The 14,301-nt window shown below is 42.2% G+C and overlaps 1 protein-coding gene and 1 long non-coding RNA gene across 4 annotated transcripts; both read right to left on the bottom strand.

The window, feature by feature from the left end:
* Nucleotides 1-3,153: 3,153 nt before the first annotated feature.
* Nucleotides 3,154-5,985, bottom strand: LOC121327663. 2 transcript variants are annotated; one of them, XR_005951591.1, is made up of 4 exons: nucleotides 5,826-5,985; nucleotides 4,766-4,914; nucleotides 4,319-4,481; nucleotides 3,154-3,260 (listed from the first exon to the last, which is right to left on the bottom strand). It is a non-coding gene; the product is annotated as an uncharacterized LOC121327663 (long non-coding RNA). The 2 variants fall into 2 exon arrangements; XR_005951590.1 differs by having other exon boundaries at nucleotides 3,154-4,481.
* Nucleotides 5,986-6,269: 284 nt separating this feature from the next.
* On the bottom strand, nucleotides 6,270-13,998 carry LOC121327662 (guanylate cyclase soluble subunit beta-2-like). Of its 2 annotated transcripts, none has more exons than XM_041271799.1 (4): nucleotides 13,402-13,727; nucleotides 12,308-12,996; nucleotides 8,049-8,129; nucleotides 6,270-6,921 (listed from the first exon to the last, which is right to left on the bottom strand). In XM_041271799.1, the coding sequence occupies exon 4, from the start codon at nucleotides 6,627-6,629 to the stop codon at nucleotides 6,309-6,311; it is 321 nt and encodes a 106-aa protein (XP_041127733.1). In that variant the 5' UTR covers nucleotides 6,630-6,921; nucleotides 8,049-8,129; nucleotides 12,308-12,996; nucleotides 13,402-13,727; the 3' UTR covers nucleotides 6,270-6,308. The 2 variants fall into 2 exon arrangements, 1 of the variants encoding a protein (XP_041127733.1); XR_005951589.1 differs by adding an exon at nucleotides 13,772-13,998 and having other exon boundaries at nucleotides 6,651-8,129; nucleotides 13,402-13,586.
* Between the last annotated feature and the right edge of the window lie 303 nt (nucleotides 13,999-14,301).

The following is a 14,301-nucleotide window of genomic DNA, read 5'->3' as shown; positions in this document are numbered from 1 at the left end:
GTGAAGCTAGCAGCAATAAGCAACAGCAACCGCCTCCACATCTCTCACCCTAGAAGCGGCATTTTTTTTGCATTTTTGCATTGTATAATTAATGCTACTAATAAAGTACTAACTTTTTTTCTGTACTTTATTAGCTAAAAGTGCTGTATCCAGCACAAAAAATATAGTTTATATACACATACAAAGTGGGGTGCAATGTAATGTAGACATACTGGGAGCACAGAAAATTAAGTTACTTACTTAAGATTTATGTCACTGTAATAGCAACACTATGTTTTATGTCAGGTGCCTAGTTAAAACAGCCACTTTACCTTAATTTTGAGGTGCTGGGCACACTCAAGACCCTCTCCTGACAAAACTCAAGATTGTGCATCCATGAAAGTGGGGTGCAATGTAATGTAGACACACTAGGGGTACAGAAAATAAAGTTACTTAAGATTTACGTCACTGTAATAGCAACATTACTTTTTATGTCATATGTTTAGTTAAAACAGCCATTTCCCTGGGTGCAGCCTTACCATGGGTCATGTCCGTTGGTCAGTCTGGTTGTGAGGGAGGTTGGTGGCAGCCGGGGCCCCTCAGGGGCGGTCTTCCTTGGGCTTGGGAGGGGGTGGATCTTTCTTATGCCCCGGCCTTGGTCTCCAGCCGTAGAACCGGTTACCCCTGGCCGCTGGTGGTCCCTTGCCGCCTACTCTTCGTCTGCCTGCTTGTTTGTTCTGGGGTGGGGGGCGACGTTCAGGCCCAGTTGCCCCTGCAGGCTGTGAATGCCACCTTGGGCACTGGCGACAGGCAGGAAGGTGTGATAATTTCGAAGTGACCTCCGTGGCCTTGTGGCACCTCTCAAGGCTCACATCAATGGCCGCTCCGAATTTCTGCCCCGGTGTAATAGGGGCATCTAATAGCGCCACCTTCTCAGTCACCACGACCTTGGCCTGGGTTAGCCAGAGGTGTCTGCGAGCGGATACCAGCGCCGGTAGAGACCTGCCTGATGCCTGACCTAACTCCCCCATTAGGTCAGTCATCGCCCTTGTTACCACCAGTAGCTCCCCTGTGTCTGCCTCTGTTGCCCGCTCCTGCAGACTCTCAGCCAGCTGCCTCTGGTACAGGACCAATATAGTCATTGCATTGGCTGTACTGACTGACAGACACAGCATGTGCATGCAGTGCCTAGGCCCCGATCATGCTGCCTCAGCCCTAAAAGGTGCCTGTGACATCTGCGCGGCTTTTCAGCCCCACGTGCGAGAAAAAGAGAGAGAGAGAGAGAGAGAGAGAGAGAGGCGTTCTTCATCCCCCGCAGCGGGCCCCTCCCACTCACGCCTCCCGACACCATCACAGAGCCCCCCCAGGGAGATCCCCTGTGCTCAGGCATCCATTTCGACCCGCAGCCGCTCCCCGTCGCCTCCGGCTAGAGGGGTGAAAAAGTCCCGGCGTTCCCCAATTTCATGGAAGAGATGCGTTCCTCTTGGAACCACCCAGCTATAGCGCCGGCAAAATTGAGACATGGTTCTCATCTGGCCTCGCTGGAAGGGGCAGAGAAGCTGGGCCTGGCCGGGTTTCCCCCTGTGGACTTCACCATAGCAGCCTTGGTTAAGGCTCCACAGGTGGGAGGTATGCCCAAGGACCCTGTGTGCCCGAACCTGCAGTGCAGGATCACAGAGTGCTCTTCTGTCGCACACGTTGCTCCAGATCTCCAGCCTGCAGGATCAGACCCTGGGCCGGAGCCTGGCAGGCCTAGTGGTTGCACGCAGACAGCTGCGGCTGTCGTAGGCACGGGTGCCTGATGCTGACAAGGCTACGCTGTTGGACGCGCCCATATTACGAGGCCACACATTCGGCCCAGCAGTGGAGGAGATCCTACAGCAAAGCCTTAGGGAACGCGAGGCGTCGAGGCAGGTAGCCACGTTGCCCTGTCCCCCCGCTCCGCCGTGGGTCAGGTCGAGCCGCTGGCGCTTTGCTCAGATGTGTACAGTCACCCGGACGGTGCCGGTTCCCACAGCCCCGCCAGGTGACCTTAGACACCGCCTACAGGCCTCATCTCAGGCGAGAGGCAGGACCCTCCCTCAGCATGGTGGACGTGCCCGTGGCCGTAGCCAGTCCACGCAGCAACAACCGAGAAGGCAGTACCAGGTTTTCCGCCCTAGACAACCGCCACCGCTAGCCCTGCCCCAGCCTCAGCCGCCCCAACAGGGCCCCTGAAGGCTCTCGGCCTCAGACCCAATTCACAGCACAACAGCTGCACTACTGGCGCGTTTGCACTTCCGACGTGTAGGTGCTCACAACCGTACAATATGGTTACACGCTTCAGTTTTGTTTGGGACCCCCTCCTTTTCGCTGCGTTGTTCGTGACGGACCCACTTCAGGCCTCGGTGCTCCAGACTGAAGTGGCAGCCTTGCTGGGCAAGCACTCCATTTGTCTCGTAGATCCTACCTCTCTCGGAGGGGGGTTCTACTCGAGATACTTTCTGGTACCGAAGCGGGATGGTGGCTTTTGCCCCGTCCTGGACTTGCAGTTTCTAAATCGGTTTCTAAAACAGAAGGGATTCCACATGCTGACTCATCGTCACATACTCCAATCTGTACGGCCGGGTGACTGGTTCACCATGGTGGACTTGCGAGACACTTATTTTCATGTTCCCATTCATCCTCAGCACAGGAAATAGCTCCGCTTCGCCTGTCAGGGCAACGTGTACGAGTTTTCCATACTGCCGTTTGGCCTCTCCCTAGCTCCCCGTACGTTTTCAAAGTGCATAGACGCTATCCTCATTCCCTTGCGGCTGCAAGGAGTCAGAGTGATGAATTATCTTGACGATTGGTTGATCTGTTCCGCTGCACCCCCATTTTCTGTACCCCTGGTGTGTCTTTCTCATTGAAGAAATCTTAAAGAAATCATGCAGCTCTATGCAGTGTGTTCAGTAATTTACCAGAAGCAAACTAAACTGGCTACCAGGTTCCTAATGCAGTGTTATGTCAATAAGGCAAACATTTGCTGTATTTATGTTTAAGTAATAATAATAAAAAAAATACAGCCTTACATATTGCAGTCATATATATATATATATATTATATATATATATATATAATATATATATATATATATATATATATATATATATATATATATATATTATAAAGCAAAATACAGAATTTGGTGTTTACAGCATCCCTGCCAAAGACATCTACATTTGACAGCTCTACTTCATGGTCTGTTTCATCTCCCAGTAAATCCACTTTATTGCTCTTTCTGCTGGGGTTCATTTCATCTGGGTGGAAGAAAAAGGGTTCATTTAAAACACAGTCGTTTTAATGTTTTATTATTGGGACCCAATAACAATGTGATTGAGGGGTTGGATAAACCAGGCAACAAAAATTTACTAGTGTTTAATCACACTGCAATGGATCTCCTCCTAGCGGCTGATTAGTTAATAATACTGACAACAGCACAAGACCTGTACTTGCCTCTCCACTACAGAGCTTCTTCTTTACCATATGGTTTGCGGTTCACATTCAGCCCTTGTCTTGCCATTCAATTGACATTGTCATTTCACTACAACACTGTACAATTTTGTAAAGTGTATATTCAGAAAGTATATGTTTACTGTAAATATTTATTTCTCAAGTTCCCAATGAGACCACTTTTCAAGTACCTTTACTGAACCTAAAATAAGGCCAGGCTTATTGTTACCACACAGTTGAAAATGTGGTTCTCAGTGTCTACATATGTACCCAGAACCTCCCCTCTGGTGTTGAATCACATAAGCAGTCACTGTATAGGGGGTGATTAGATGGTGGATGATGTTTGAACTTGGCAGGGTATGGAAATCAGCCAACCGTCCTTCCCATTACATCACATGAAAATGAAATTGAAAACAGCACTTGAGCTTTTAAGCTTTCAAGCCCTAAAAGTCTGAGCATTAGGAGTGGGTTCTAAAGCAGAAATGGGTTAAATAGCAGGAATGGGTACTAGATCAGGAATGGTTCTAGAGCAGGAATGGGTTCTATGGTTGTGACATTGTATCGCAACACAGGGTCACCTGTTTGTTGCACCTGTGGCTTGAAATCCTTTCTAAGCAAACTACAGAAATTAAGTTTCAGCAAACTGAATTTGAGGTTTTGGTTTTAGCTATGTCTATAGCCATTATTGAGTATTGATTAATTGATTTATTTTACTAAATCTGAAAAGATTAAAAAACGAAACCTTGTTGCATAAAGGAAATAAAGTACTCCCTGTATCTTTGAATAAAAGCTAAAACATGAAAGCCTCTCCTCATTGTATTCCTGCTGGTGTTTGTTTCCTTGCAGCTCTGTTCTCTGTGCTTACCATGGCTGTTGCCCTGTGTCTCTTGGTTCTCTCTGCCCAGCCCATTATGTCATCCTCAGTGGCTTTTAAGTTCTGGTCGAGAAAGTATGTGGTCATTTTCCCCTTGCCTTTCACCTCAATTTCACCTCTTCAACTGATCTCAAAGTCTTTATTTTTAAGGGCACTGCAGAGATAAAGCAGGTACAGCACTGTAAATACTGTTTGTAGCAAACCTGGAAAGGATCTCAATATGAAAAAAAAGGTCATAATGATCATTCAAAGATCATTCATCGCACAGTTAGGTAATATATTTCAAAATAGGTATGTTACAAATGCTATTATCACACCCCTGCTTAACATCAGTTTTGGCAAAGGTGCTGTACTTGCCAGCAATCTGTGAGAAAACTGCATACAGTAGACATATAAGAATATGTAAGACATGTAAGAATCATGTACCCAGTTACGTACCTTATAGACATCCTGAACGTTAGTCAGTCAGTCAAATTTAGAGTACAAGGAGTTCAGCATGTTAATGATTTGTATGGGCTCACAAGTTGCACATATGTTGATAAATGTCACAACGTCACTGAATAGTATGGTACACACGTCGAACTCTCCTGCACGGAAACACAAATAGAATGGAAATTACTTTTTGGAACATTTCTCTTAACTCAATAATAATAATGACAGTCCATCCTGCCTGCGGCTTCAGGACTGGTGCATTTTTAGTGCTTCAAAATTTTCTTCAGCTGGGTGCTAAATGGCTAGCAAAATGGCCATGTAGAGCAGAAATAAACCTACGATAGCATTTTCTATGTGCTAGCTAAAAGTCACAATTTGGTAACAAAAATATTTCTGTTACTTTGATGGTCGACCACAAGGTGCATGGCACAATATGTAGGGATTGCTTTGTTAAATCTCTCATACACACTAAATCAAATAAAAAACTGGCAATAAAATAATACTGCTGTACATATAGATTTGACGTGATATTGAGATTTTAAGTGATATGCTATAGAGATTACGTAATGTGCTAGGTGTTTGTGATAAGCTTGGAAACAAGTAATAAATCATCTTACCCCCTATTAGCGTTACTAGCAATAATAATGATCCCCCTTTTATGGTGCTGGGAATCTTCTGTTTTCTCTTTTTTATGTTCATTTAGAATATGCATACATATCAAGTACAATCCTATTGAAATATTGCTGCATTCTGGTACCTTCGCTTTAGACCACATGGCCTGTTTGCTTCTAGATCATTGTAGTGAGCTTGAACTACAATACATGCTTAGGTACTAGGAAACAATACAAACATTTCATCTATAGCTTTGTCTTTGAAATATATGCAGTCCAAATTGAAGTATAAAATACAAGCAAAGAACCTAAATATATTCGGCATCAGAAAAGGAGGTCCAGTCAGGATACTGCCGGTGGTAATGCAACAGGCATCCTTGAATAACTACAGATTCTGATTGGTGAGATGAGATAAAAAAAAAAAAAAACTTAAAAAAAAAAAAAAAAAAACTCACATGCATCCTTATTCAGGTAAGGAAATAGATTTTCAAACCCTGTTTAGCACCCCTTTAATGGCGCCCCCAGTACCTGCTTCCACCTTCTTGCCCTCTGTGGCAGGCTGGCGAGTGGATAGAGGCCCAGAGACAGACTGCAGTTCAAAAAAATAGCTATTTTATTATAAATAAACACAAAATGAAAGGGCACAAGGGCCAAAACAAAGCAATTTATACACAAAAAAGATAAAAAGCAAAACTTACAAAAATAACAGTTTCCAGGCTGGGCAATGCCTTCACTGGATTCAAACTTTCTAAACAACCAAAAAAAACACAACCTGCTTCCTCAGCTCCCTCTCCCCAAATGAGAAGCAGAGGCCTCCTTTTATATCAGGTGGCTGGGCGCTGATTGATCGTTAATCAACCTAATCAACTAATCAACCCCAGCCACCTGAACATAATAAACCCAGGCAGGTAGGGGAAGTTAACCCCATCTCTGCCAATTTAAAAGGCAGAGCTTTGCTCTGCCACACCCTCCTTGAGCTTGTTGGCGACGTGTCGGGGCAGCGTTGTGCAGAGGAGCGTCTCTGTCGTCTTCTTCTCCACCTCCAGGTTCTTGGAGAGGATGCGCAGCTCCTTTTTCTTGCGCTCCATCTGGTTGGAGAGCTCAATCTCAGCCATCCGCTGCTGGTTCAGCAGGATGAGGTCTCGAGTGGTGTCGTGCTGGGCGATGTTGGCGATGTCATTCCTCCTGTTCTCCAGCTCCTGCAGACTGCGCAGCTTTGGGGAACCCCGGATGCAGCCTTTCGACTCCATCCACGTCATCTGACCTGCAGTGCAAACACAGTGATGTACCTATAGGAGACCTTACTGCCATGTGTGGCTCACTGTCAAGGGTCATGCTTCAATAGCTGGGAAGCGTAATATTATTACTAATATTACATTATGTACATTATGAAAATTCAAGGGAAAACCTGGAAAAACACATTTGTTTCAAATATCTGTATTTGTCTGGTTTTACTTACTTGTTATACTTAATAAATGTTCTCACAAATGGGTTCATTTTTGCTGGGGTTTTTCTATTGGAGGGGATACAGTAAATTGCAGGGGTTTCAACCTAAAAATTCAGACCATTATTAGGGAGTGTACAAATCTGTTTGTTCAGCAGGTAGCTGTTTAATGTATTTCAATGTTTAGTCAAGTTATCAGAATAGTGTATCACCACAATCTTGTACATGCATGGCAAAAATGATATTTATCTTTGTCAGTAAGGTAAAGCAGATCCCTGTGTGGTTGGTATTTCATCAGCACCTCTGAGTTTAAGCATCGACTGATTCTTCCAAGACTCAGGCATCATTTCCCTCTGTGTCTTCAAGACAAACTGACTGCTAATGAACTTCCTGATGCTCTCGATTGTGAGAGTCACCTCAGGGTGAATGATGCTGAAGTATTTGTCTAACTGGATGTCAAAGGTCTGTAATCCTGGCACAAATTTCTGGATGTTGACACCTGCTTGCTTAACTTTGAGCTGGGTACAGTGGAACAGCATAATAAAAAAAAGGTAAAACCTCTTACAATGTCACAGATACAACACTGATGTAATTTACAGTATTTGTACTTTTAAATAGCTTTTTATTTAAGAATCGTGTCTTACTATCAATTTTATCAGTAGGGAATTCACAGCAATGTCGTGTGTTTTTCTTTATCCTACACTGGTATTCCAGCTTATTGTTAAAAAAGGAAACATTTTCTTCAACCACAGAAATAAAATACTTGAATCTTATGGAAAAGGTGATATTTAGGTTGCAGTCTTGCAGCCCTGCAAAGACAATGTGGAAGGGAAATTCATTGCAGAAAATCAGCGCTTTGATCCACAGCGTCTGTGGGTAGGATGGCGTGAAGTGAAACTTATACATGTTTAGCAGAGCAATATTGAGCAGATAAATACGTCAGCAATATCATAGAACAGTCTCAAAGTCCTCCCTGTAAGGAGTTTTTTTTTCCTCAAAACTCAGGAACAGTTTTACACTCTCACACGAATACAGCAACCTTGAACACATTCTTTCCCTAATCTTTTGCAAGTGCAGCTGCATCAAAAGCAAAACATAGTCAATCTGCACTAGAACATTTTGTGTGAAAAGCATAGCAGTAACAAAAACATAACGGTAGCAAGACAAAACAATATATGAGAAGCAAAGCAGGCTATGAAAGGCAAAACAGTCATCTTGCACTAGACCATCCTACCTTGGAAACATCACTCGATCCTCCTTAACCATGCAAGTGTTGACCTGGGTATTGGCTGCCTCTTCAGTCCCTCCTTTGGACCTTCGAATAGCAGAAAACAGAGACGGTCCACAACATGAGGCAGAGGTTACCAGCACTTGCCCCTATGCGTCTGTATCAGTAAGAAATATATGTAGAATTCTGCATGCAGCTATGCTAGTGTAGTGGATTAATTCTCTGCTATCCAAAGAGATTAAGGATTCAGGTTTATTACATTGATTATTATTATTTAATCAATGTATACAAGGGAAGAATCTACAAGAGACTATTGTAGAAAGAAGGGTTACATTAGATTTTATACAGTGTTGCAAGACAGGTTGTGTCTCTATTTGAAATGTCACAGAAGTTTGTGATAAGGCCTTTTGTTCATTACATGTGGTTCCAGCTGTGCTGGAGTCTACCAGAACCAATTGTCCTGGGCAGTTCTTTCCTGGGGCCAGGGTGTAAATCCTTTGATCTGATGGGGTGTCGACTGTGGTGTAACTTCTCCCCTGTCTCAGGCAATCCTCCGTTATCACAGAACAAGATAGAATCAGAACAGAGACAGTCTCAGAGTTATCAAAGTTGGTGTCTTGGGATTGGGGGAACACCTTTGTTCATAATCCCAAAGGGCCAGCTGCAGCTGATGCACTCCCTGCTTGCTACAGTCTCAAAGGCACCTTGTGTTCAGTTAAATGTATATAGAAATGCAGGGTGCACTCGTAACACACAAGATTTAAAGTTCGTCAGAATTAAATAACTTTCCTGTTCACTAGTAAATTTGCAATAACACTATTAGCATATTAACAGTTTGCTTAAGTAACCATGAACATTCAACACAGGGGTTGCATCACTCAATGCCAGCGCTTCATCTATGTATCTTTTATTTAACCAGAACAGTTTTGCACACAATCCACACTTTGTAATCTTCCATTGTTCTTGCACTCTTTGTACAAGTCAAATACAAGTCAATTGCTGGTATTTTTCCATCCTCTGTTCTTAGTTTCTTCGTTGCGCATGTGCAGTGAGCCAGAAAAGCAAATTGGCTGTACAAGTCAAAGGACCGTACCTTCTTCCTTTTTCTCGTTCTCTGTCTTCTGTACGTCGAGGCAGAGGTCACCAGTACTTGCCTTGAGGTATCCTCTTCTTTTAAATCATTAATGCAGACTTTACTCCTTGAGTAATACAGCGTTCACATCGTTGGTGCCTTGTGGCACGTTTCATATGGCAAAACATAAGCAGAATCATTATCAACTCCAAACCAAAACCCCACTCGCGACTCGAGTGCCAGGTTTTGACAGTCTTTGCAATTTCCTTATCCATACGAAAAACTACTCACTTCTAAATCTTTTGAAAACAATCCAATTTGGATATGAATCCAAATTAACATGTATTTATACTAAAGTAATACAAAAATGACTACAAAAGATTTAGAACTTTTGTAGTCATTTTTGTATTACTTTAGTATAAATACATGTTAATTTGGATTCATATGTTGTTTTTTTCTGACTTTATGTGAACGAAAAGACACACATTTGCCCGTTTTCCCATTGGAAATAGTGATATTTTGAAATATCACTGTCCTGGTCACAAAAGCAAAGTTTGTGGGGAATAATAGCCATTTTCTATACTTTTGAGGCATAAGCAATTAGGAAATAACACTTACTACCCAGGAACAAAAAAAAAAATAAAAATTTGTTACACGGTGTAATCAATAGTCAGTCTCCATTTCCTTTCCCTTTTGGGCACTGGTCAAATGGGACTGTTCGTGGGTGAGTTACATTCAACTACTATACCCTGTTGTAACAGGTCTGTAACAATACCCTTTACTGCTTCAGTTGCTTCAGGTTTAATTAGGTACTGCTTCTGTGGAGGATGGGTGTTACCTTCAATTGTGATAAGCGTGCCCACTGCCTTATCGCAGTTATTGCTGTGCTTAGCTCACACTTCTGGGTACTCTTCTGCCGTTTCAGACTTTCCTGTAACCACTGCCACATTCCCAACAAGTTAAATTTAAGTATCAATACGGCCACAATCAGAGCATTGCTTAAAATTGTATTCATTCTAAAACTCGTTGCGAGTTTGCAGCTGTGAGCTGTGCCTTCAATATCTACTATTAACACTTCTCTGCTGCTGGACACCTGCCCAGACACCTTATCTGCATATTGCCTGTTCTCTGGCAACACGCCCAGAATCTTCTCTTTCACTGCTTCTTTGAGCTAAACTTCTAACTTCCAGTCCTATTGCATCTCCGTTGCGATCCATATTTGATTTGAATCCACTCCCTTATATCAATTCCTGAACTGAAGCTGGCTTCCGTTCTCAAACTGTGACAGATCCTGCCCTTTTTCACAGACTGAGCTGCACTCTGCTATTTCGTGAACACGGTTTACGTTCCCTCTCATACTTATGCAAAGATCACATAGTGTTAAACACCTGCCTTTTCTAAAATGTTGCTTTATCTTTTGCTTAAGCAAAAACAATCTAACCCAAGCAATTTATTATTAAAATTATCATACTAAAATGACCTTTTACCAATATGAGTTTCTAATATGACACGGAGAAAACAGAGCGTTACTCTACTTTGTGGGTTTTATTAATGGTTTGTTTTCATATGCACCTTAAATTTACACATTTGTTGGTGCGCTCATGGACTTTAACTAGGGTTTTACGCCAATACCCTGATCCGATTCCACTTTTGTGACAGAGCCAACAGACAAACATATATTGCATATATATGTAACACCCAGTTCAGAGTCTCCATATTACACTCAACTGTTGTTACCTAAAATATGACTATAGTCTTACATGTATGGTATAATCTTCAAAACCATACAGTTTGCTAGCACTGCCGGCCACAACACAATACAACTGTCCTTTACAAGACACACACAAGTATCTCAGCGACAAAAATATTTTTTAATATTCTCGTTTAGATCCCTTAGTTTGTTTCAAGTTTAGTCCCTGACTTATACTACAATTGCAGTACCTTTAAATTCACCACTGCATCATCAATAATCACATGTCATTTGCGATTTATTAATGTCTCAGTTACCACATTAATCTAGTTATCATCACCTCTCCTGCTAAAGCTCTGTAAAACATTAATTGTGGCCAACATAAACAAAACATATTGTATATGTGCAAATAAAACCAGTTAATACCAGTAACTTCGGTGCTTTATTAAACCAAGTGCTTTCCATTCAAAGAAAATGCTATCTCCCTGTTTAATTCAACACAAACTAAACAATCATTAATATACAGACTCCTGAAATTCAGCATTTTTAGAAACCAAATATTATACCTGCCATCTATTCTGTGTCGATTACTTTCCTGCTCAGTCGAATCTTTATTCCCAACAGACAATTACTTACAATTTACTTTTGTAAAATCATATCACGTTTGTTACTCCTCGGCAGTCTGTCACATCGTACTTATGTTCAGTTCCCAGCACACTTAACTGCACTTATACTTACTCACTTCACATCCCCTTTTCCTTCTTCATTCTCCAATTCCCAACCATACCTCCCCATGACATCACCGCTTCGTACACATTCCCGGGAGTAACTCCCAGTTCAATCGACTTTTGCAGGTGTGGTCCTAGGCCACTTATTAACACTTGCACAAACCCTTGATCCTGTTCACTGGGGTCATCTGACCCTGAACAATCTCATTACACTTCACACTTCCTTACTCCATAATCCTTTATAATAATTTTCTTGTTGACACAGCTTCACTTTCTCCAATACAGTAGTCAGTGTTCCCTGCACCTGGGGCAACACATTACATACACTTACAATTCCCTTATCAGTGCAATGTTTATCCTATTTCAAACACCGTTCTTGGTGCTGCACTGGGGTTCATCTTCCAACATTGTTTTTTGCCATTTCACATACTTTGTTACGACACACTCAATAACTTCAGCCATTTGACTGGTCATATCATAGCGCTCCTTAGCACTAGCGGCTACAACCCTATCTACTACACACACAGCCTGCCTGGATCAGAACCAGTCCAGACTTCAACAGCCTAAATGGGGCCCAGCACAGGGGAAAGCCACCTCAGACTACAACACAGTACTGTTCACACTACGCTTCAAGACCCATGCTCACCTACACACACCAATCATATCACCCACACTTTTAGTCTGTTCTTTATTTGACCTAATGCAGTTTCATCAATCAAGTCTGCTAGCAGCTTAACCACTAAATATGGGAAATGGTAACCTTTCATATACTCACTCTCCTTGGCAAACCAGTACCAGACAGGAATGAATATACACTGCAGTGAATCCCATCCTCGTTGACAAGTTCTGTAGTAAGGGGAAAGTCTCCTGTTGTATGAAATGACTGATGACTCCGATCAGTAGCAGTTCAAGAAGTTTATTACAATGCGCGCAAGGGAAGAGAAGCAGTTACATGAACACACCACAGCAGTAACACGAACACATTCTCTCTCAGTTTGAAGACGAGGTGACCCAATACTTATACATGTTTAGCAGAGCAACACTGAGCAGATTACTACATCACCAATATCATAGAACAGTCTCGAAGTCCTCCCTATAAGGAGTTGTTTTTTCCTCAAAGCTCAGGAAAACAGTTTTACACTCTCACACAAATATAGCACCTTGAACACATCTTTCCCTAATCTTTTACAAGCGCAGCTGCATCAAAAGCAAAACAAAGTCAATCTGCACTAGAACATTTTGTGTGAAAAGCATAACAGTAGCAAAGCAAAACAATATATGAGAAGCAAAGCAATCTATGAAAGGCAAAACAGTCATCTTGCTCTAGACCGTCCTGCCTTGGAAATGTCACGCGATCCTCCTTAACCCTGCAAGTGCCGACCTGGGTATTGGCTGCCTCTTCACCAGGCAGTGGGGCAGTGCTGAGTATTTCTCCTTCATTTTTCCCAGGGCTTCCTTGGTTTCCTAAGCATGGTAAAAAAGAAAGAATTTATGCAAGAATTAAAATAATGATGCTGGTAATCAAAACACTAAACACATCCCTTACAGAATCCACAGTAAGCTTTTACCGTGGTATACTTTTATAAGAAATGTGTTTATGTGTAATAAAGCATGGTGAAAGCTGGTAAAAATAAGCAATGTAAAGCCCTGTGAGATCTGGTAAAGCATATTAAAAAATATGAAACTATGGTAAATGCAGAGTATAACCAATTTCTAGGAGATACTGTGGAAAGAGAAGATATATAATGGTTTGCAGTTTGATAATACAGTTGTATGTCAGGTAAGTTTTAAAAGAGTCTTAAACACACACAAACACACACTCACTAGGCCTACAAATTAGATCACCAAACAACTAAAGTATTGAGAAACCTCTTTGTCCCGTAGTTTATCCATGCCTTTTCCTCTTCTTTCCTTTGCTTTTCTTTTCTGCAATTTTTCTTTCGGGTGACCAGAAACACCACATGCTCATTCTGCCCTGTGCGCTCCTCCTCGGATTGATTCAGGATGGTCATGTTCACTGTTGAAGAAGTCTTTTGCCACAGCTTCTATAATACCTTTTAATATCAACAAAAAAAACAAAAAAGTCAGGGAAGCATCAGGTTAAACAGGCACATCCTGCAAATGAAAAGAACAGACAACCTTAAAGAAAACAAAAGAAAACAAAAATGGATCCATTAAATGGACTTCTCTCTTACGTACCAAACCTAAGTGACAAAACAATTGAGAGCATCTTGTTTACCTGGCACTATGTGATACAGGCCTCATCTGTCAGAGTAGTAGTGAAGCAACATTTCCTTCCTGCTCTAAAAGTGGGGGCATTCATTTCCTGTTTACCAGGAAAAAAGGATATCAGAATACTCTTTATTTTAGCACATAAACACTGCATTTGACATAGGGTTGAAAAAAACAAACATCTGCATTAAAGAATCAGGACCATACCACACTGCTGCTCTGATATTACACTGATAATGCTTACTTGAGACGAGTAAAACAAGATAACGTTAGGTTACTCACGTAACCCTGGTTCCCTGAAAGAGAAGACAACCACCAACTACATTATGTATGGGATATGCCTGCCCATTGGGTAGGTATCGCTGAGCTCTCTATATCAGAGCTGCTGGTAGGCCCCTTCCTGGGATGACGCATGCTGAGGGATAAAAACAGTCCTACTGAGGAAGTCATTTCTCTTTTTCCATCAAACCCGTGAGGGCGACCGATGTGACCTCACGGGTGGTGGTTGTCTTCTCTTTCACGGAACCAAGGTTACGT

The sequence above is a fragment of the Polyodon spathula genome, chromosome 15, assembly GCF_017654505.1.
Source record: "Polyodon spathula isolate WHYD16114869_AA chromosome 15, ASM1765450v1, whole genome shotgun sequence".
In the NCBI taxonomy this organism is placed as follows: Eukaryota; Metazoa; Chordata; class Actinopteri; order Acipenseriformes; family Polyodontidae; genus Polyodon; species Polyodon spathula.
This window is presented reverse-complemented; position numbering and strand designations above follow the sequence as displayed.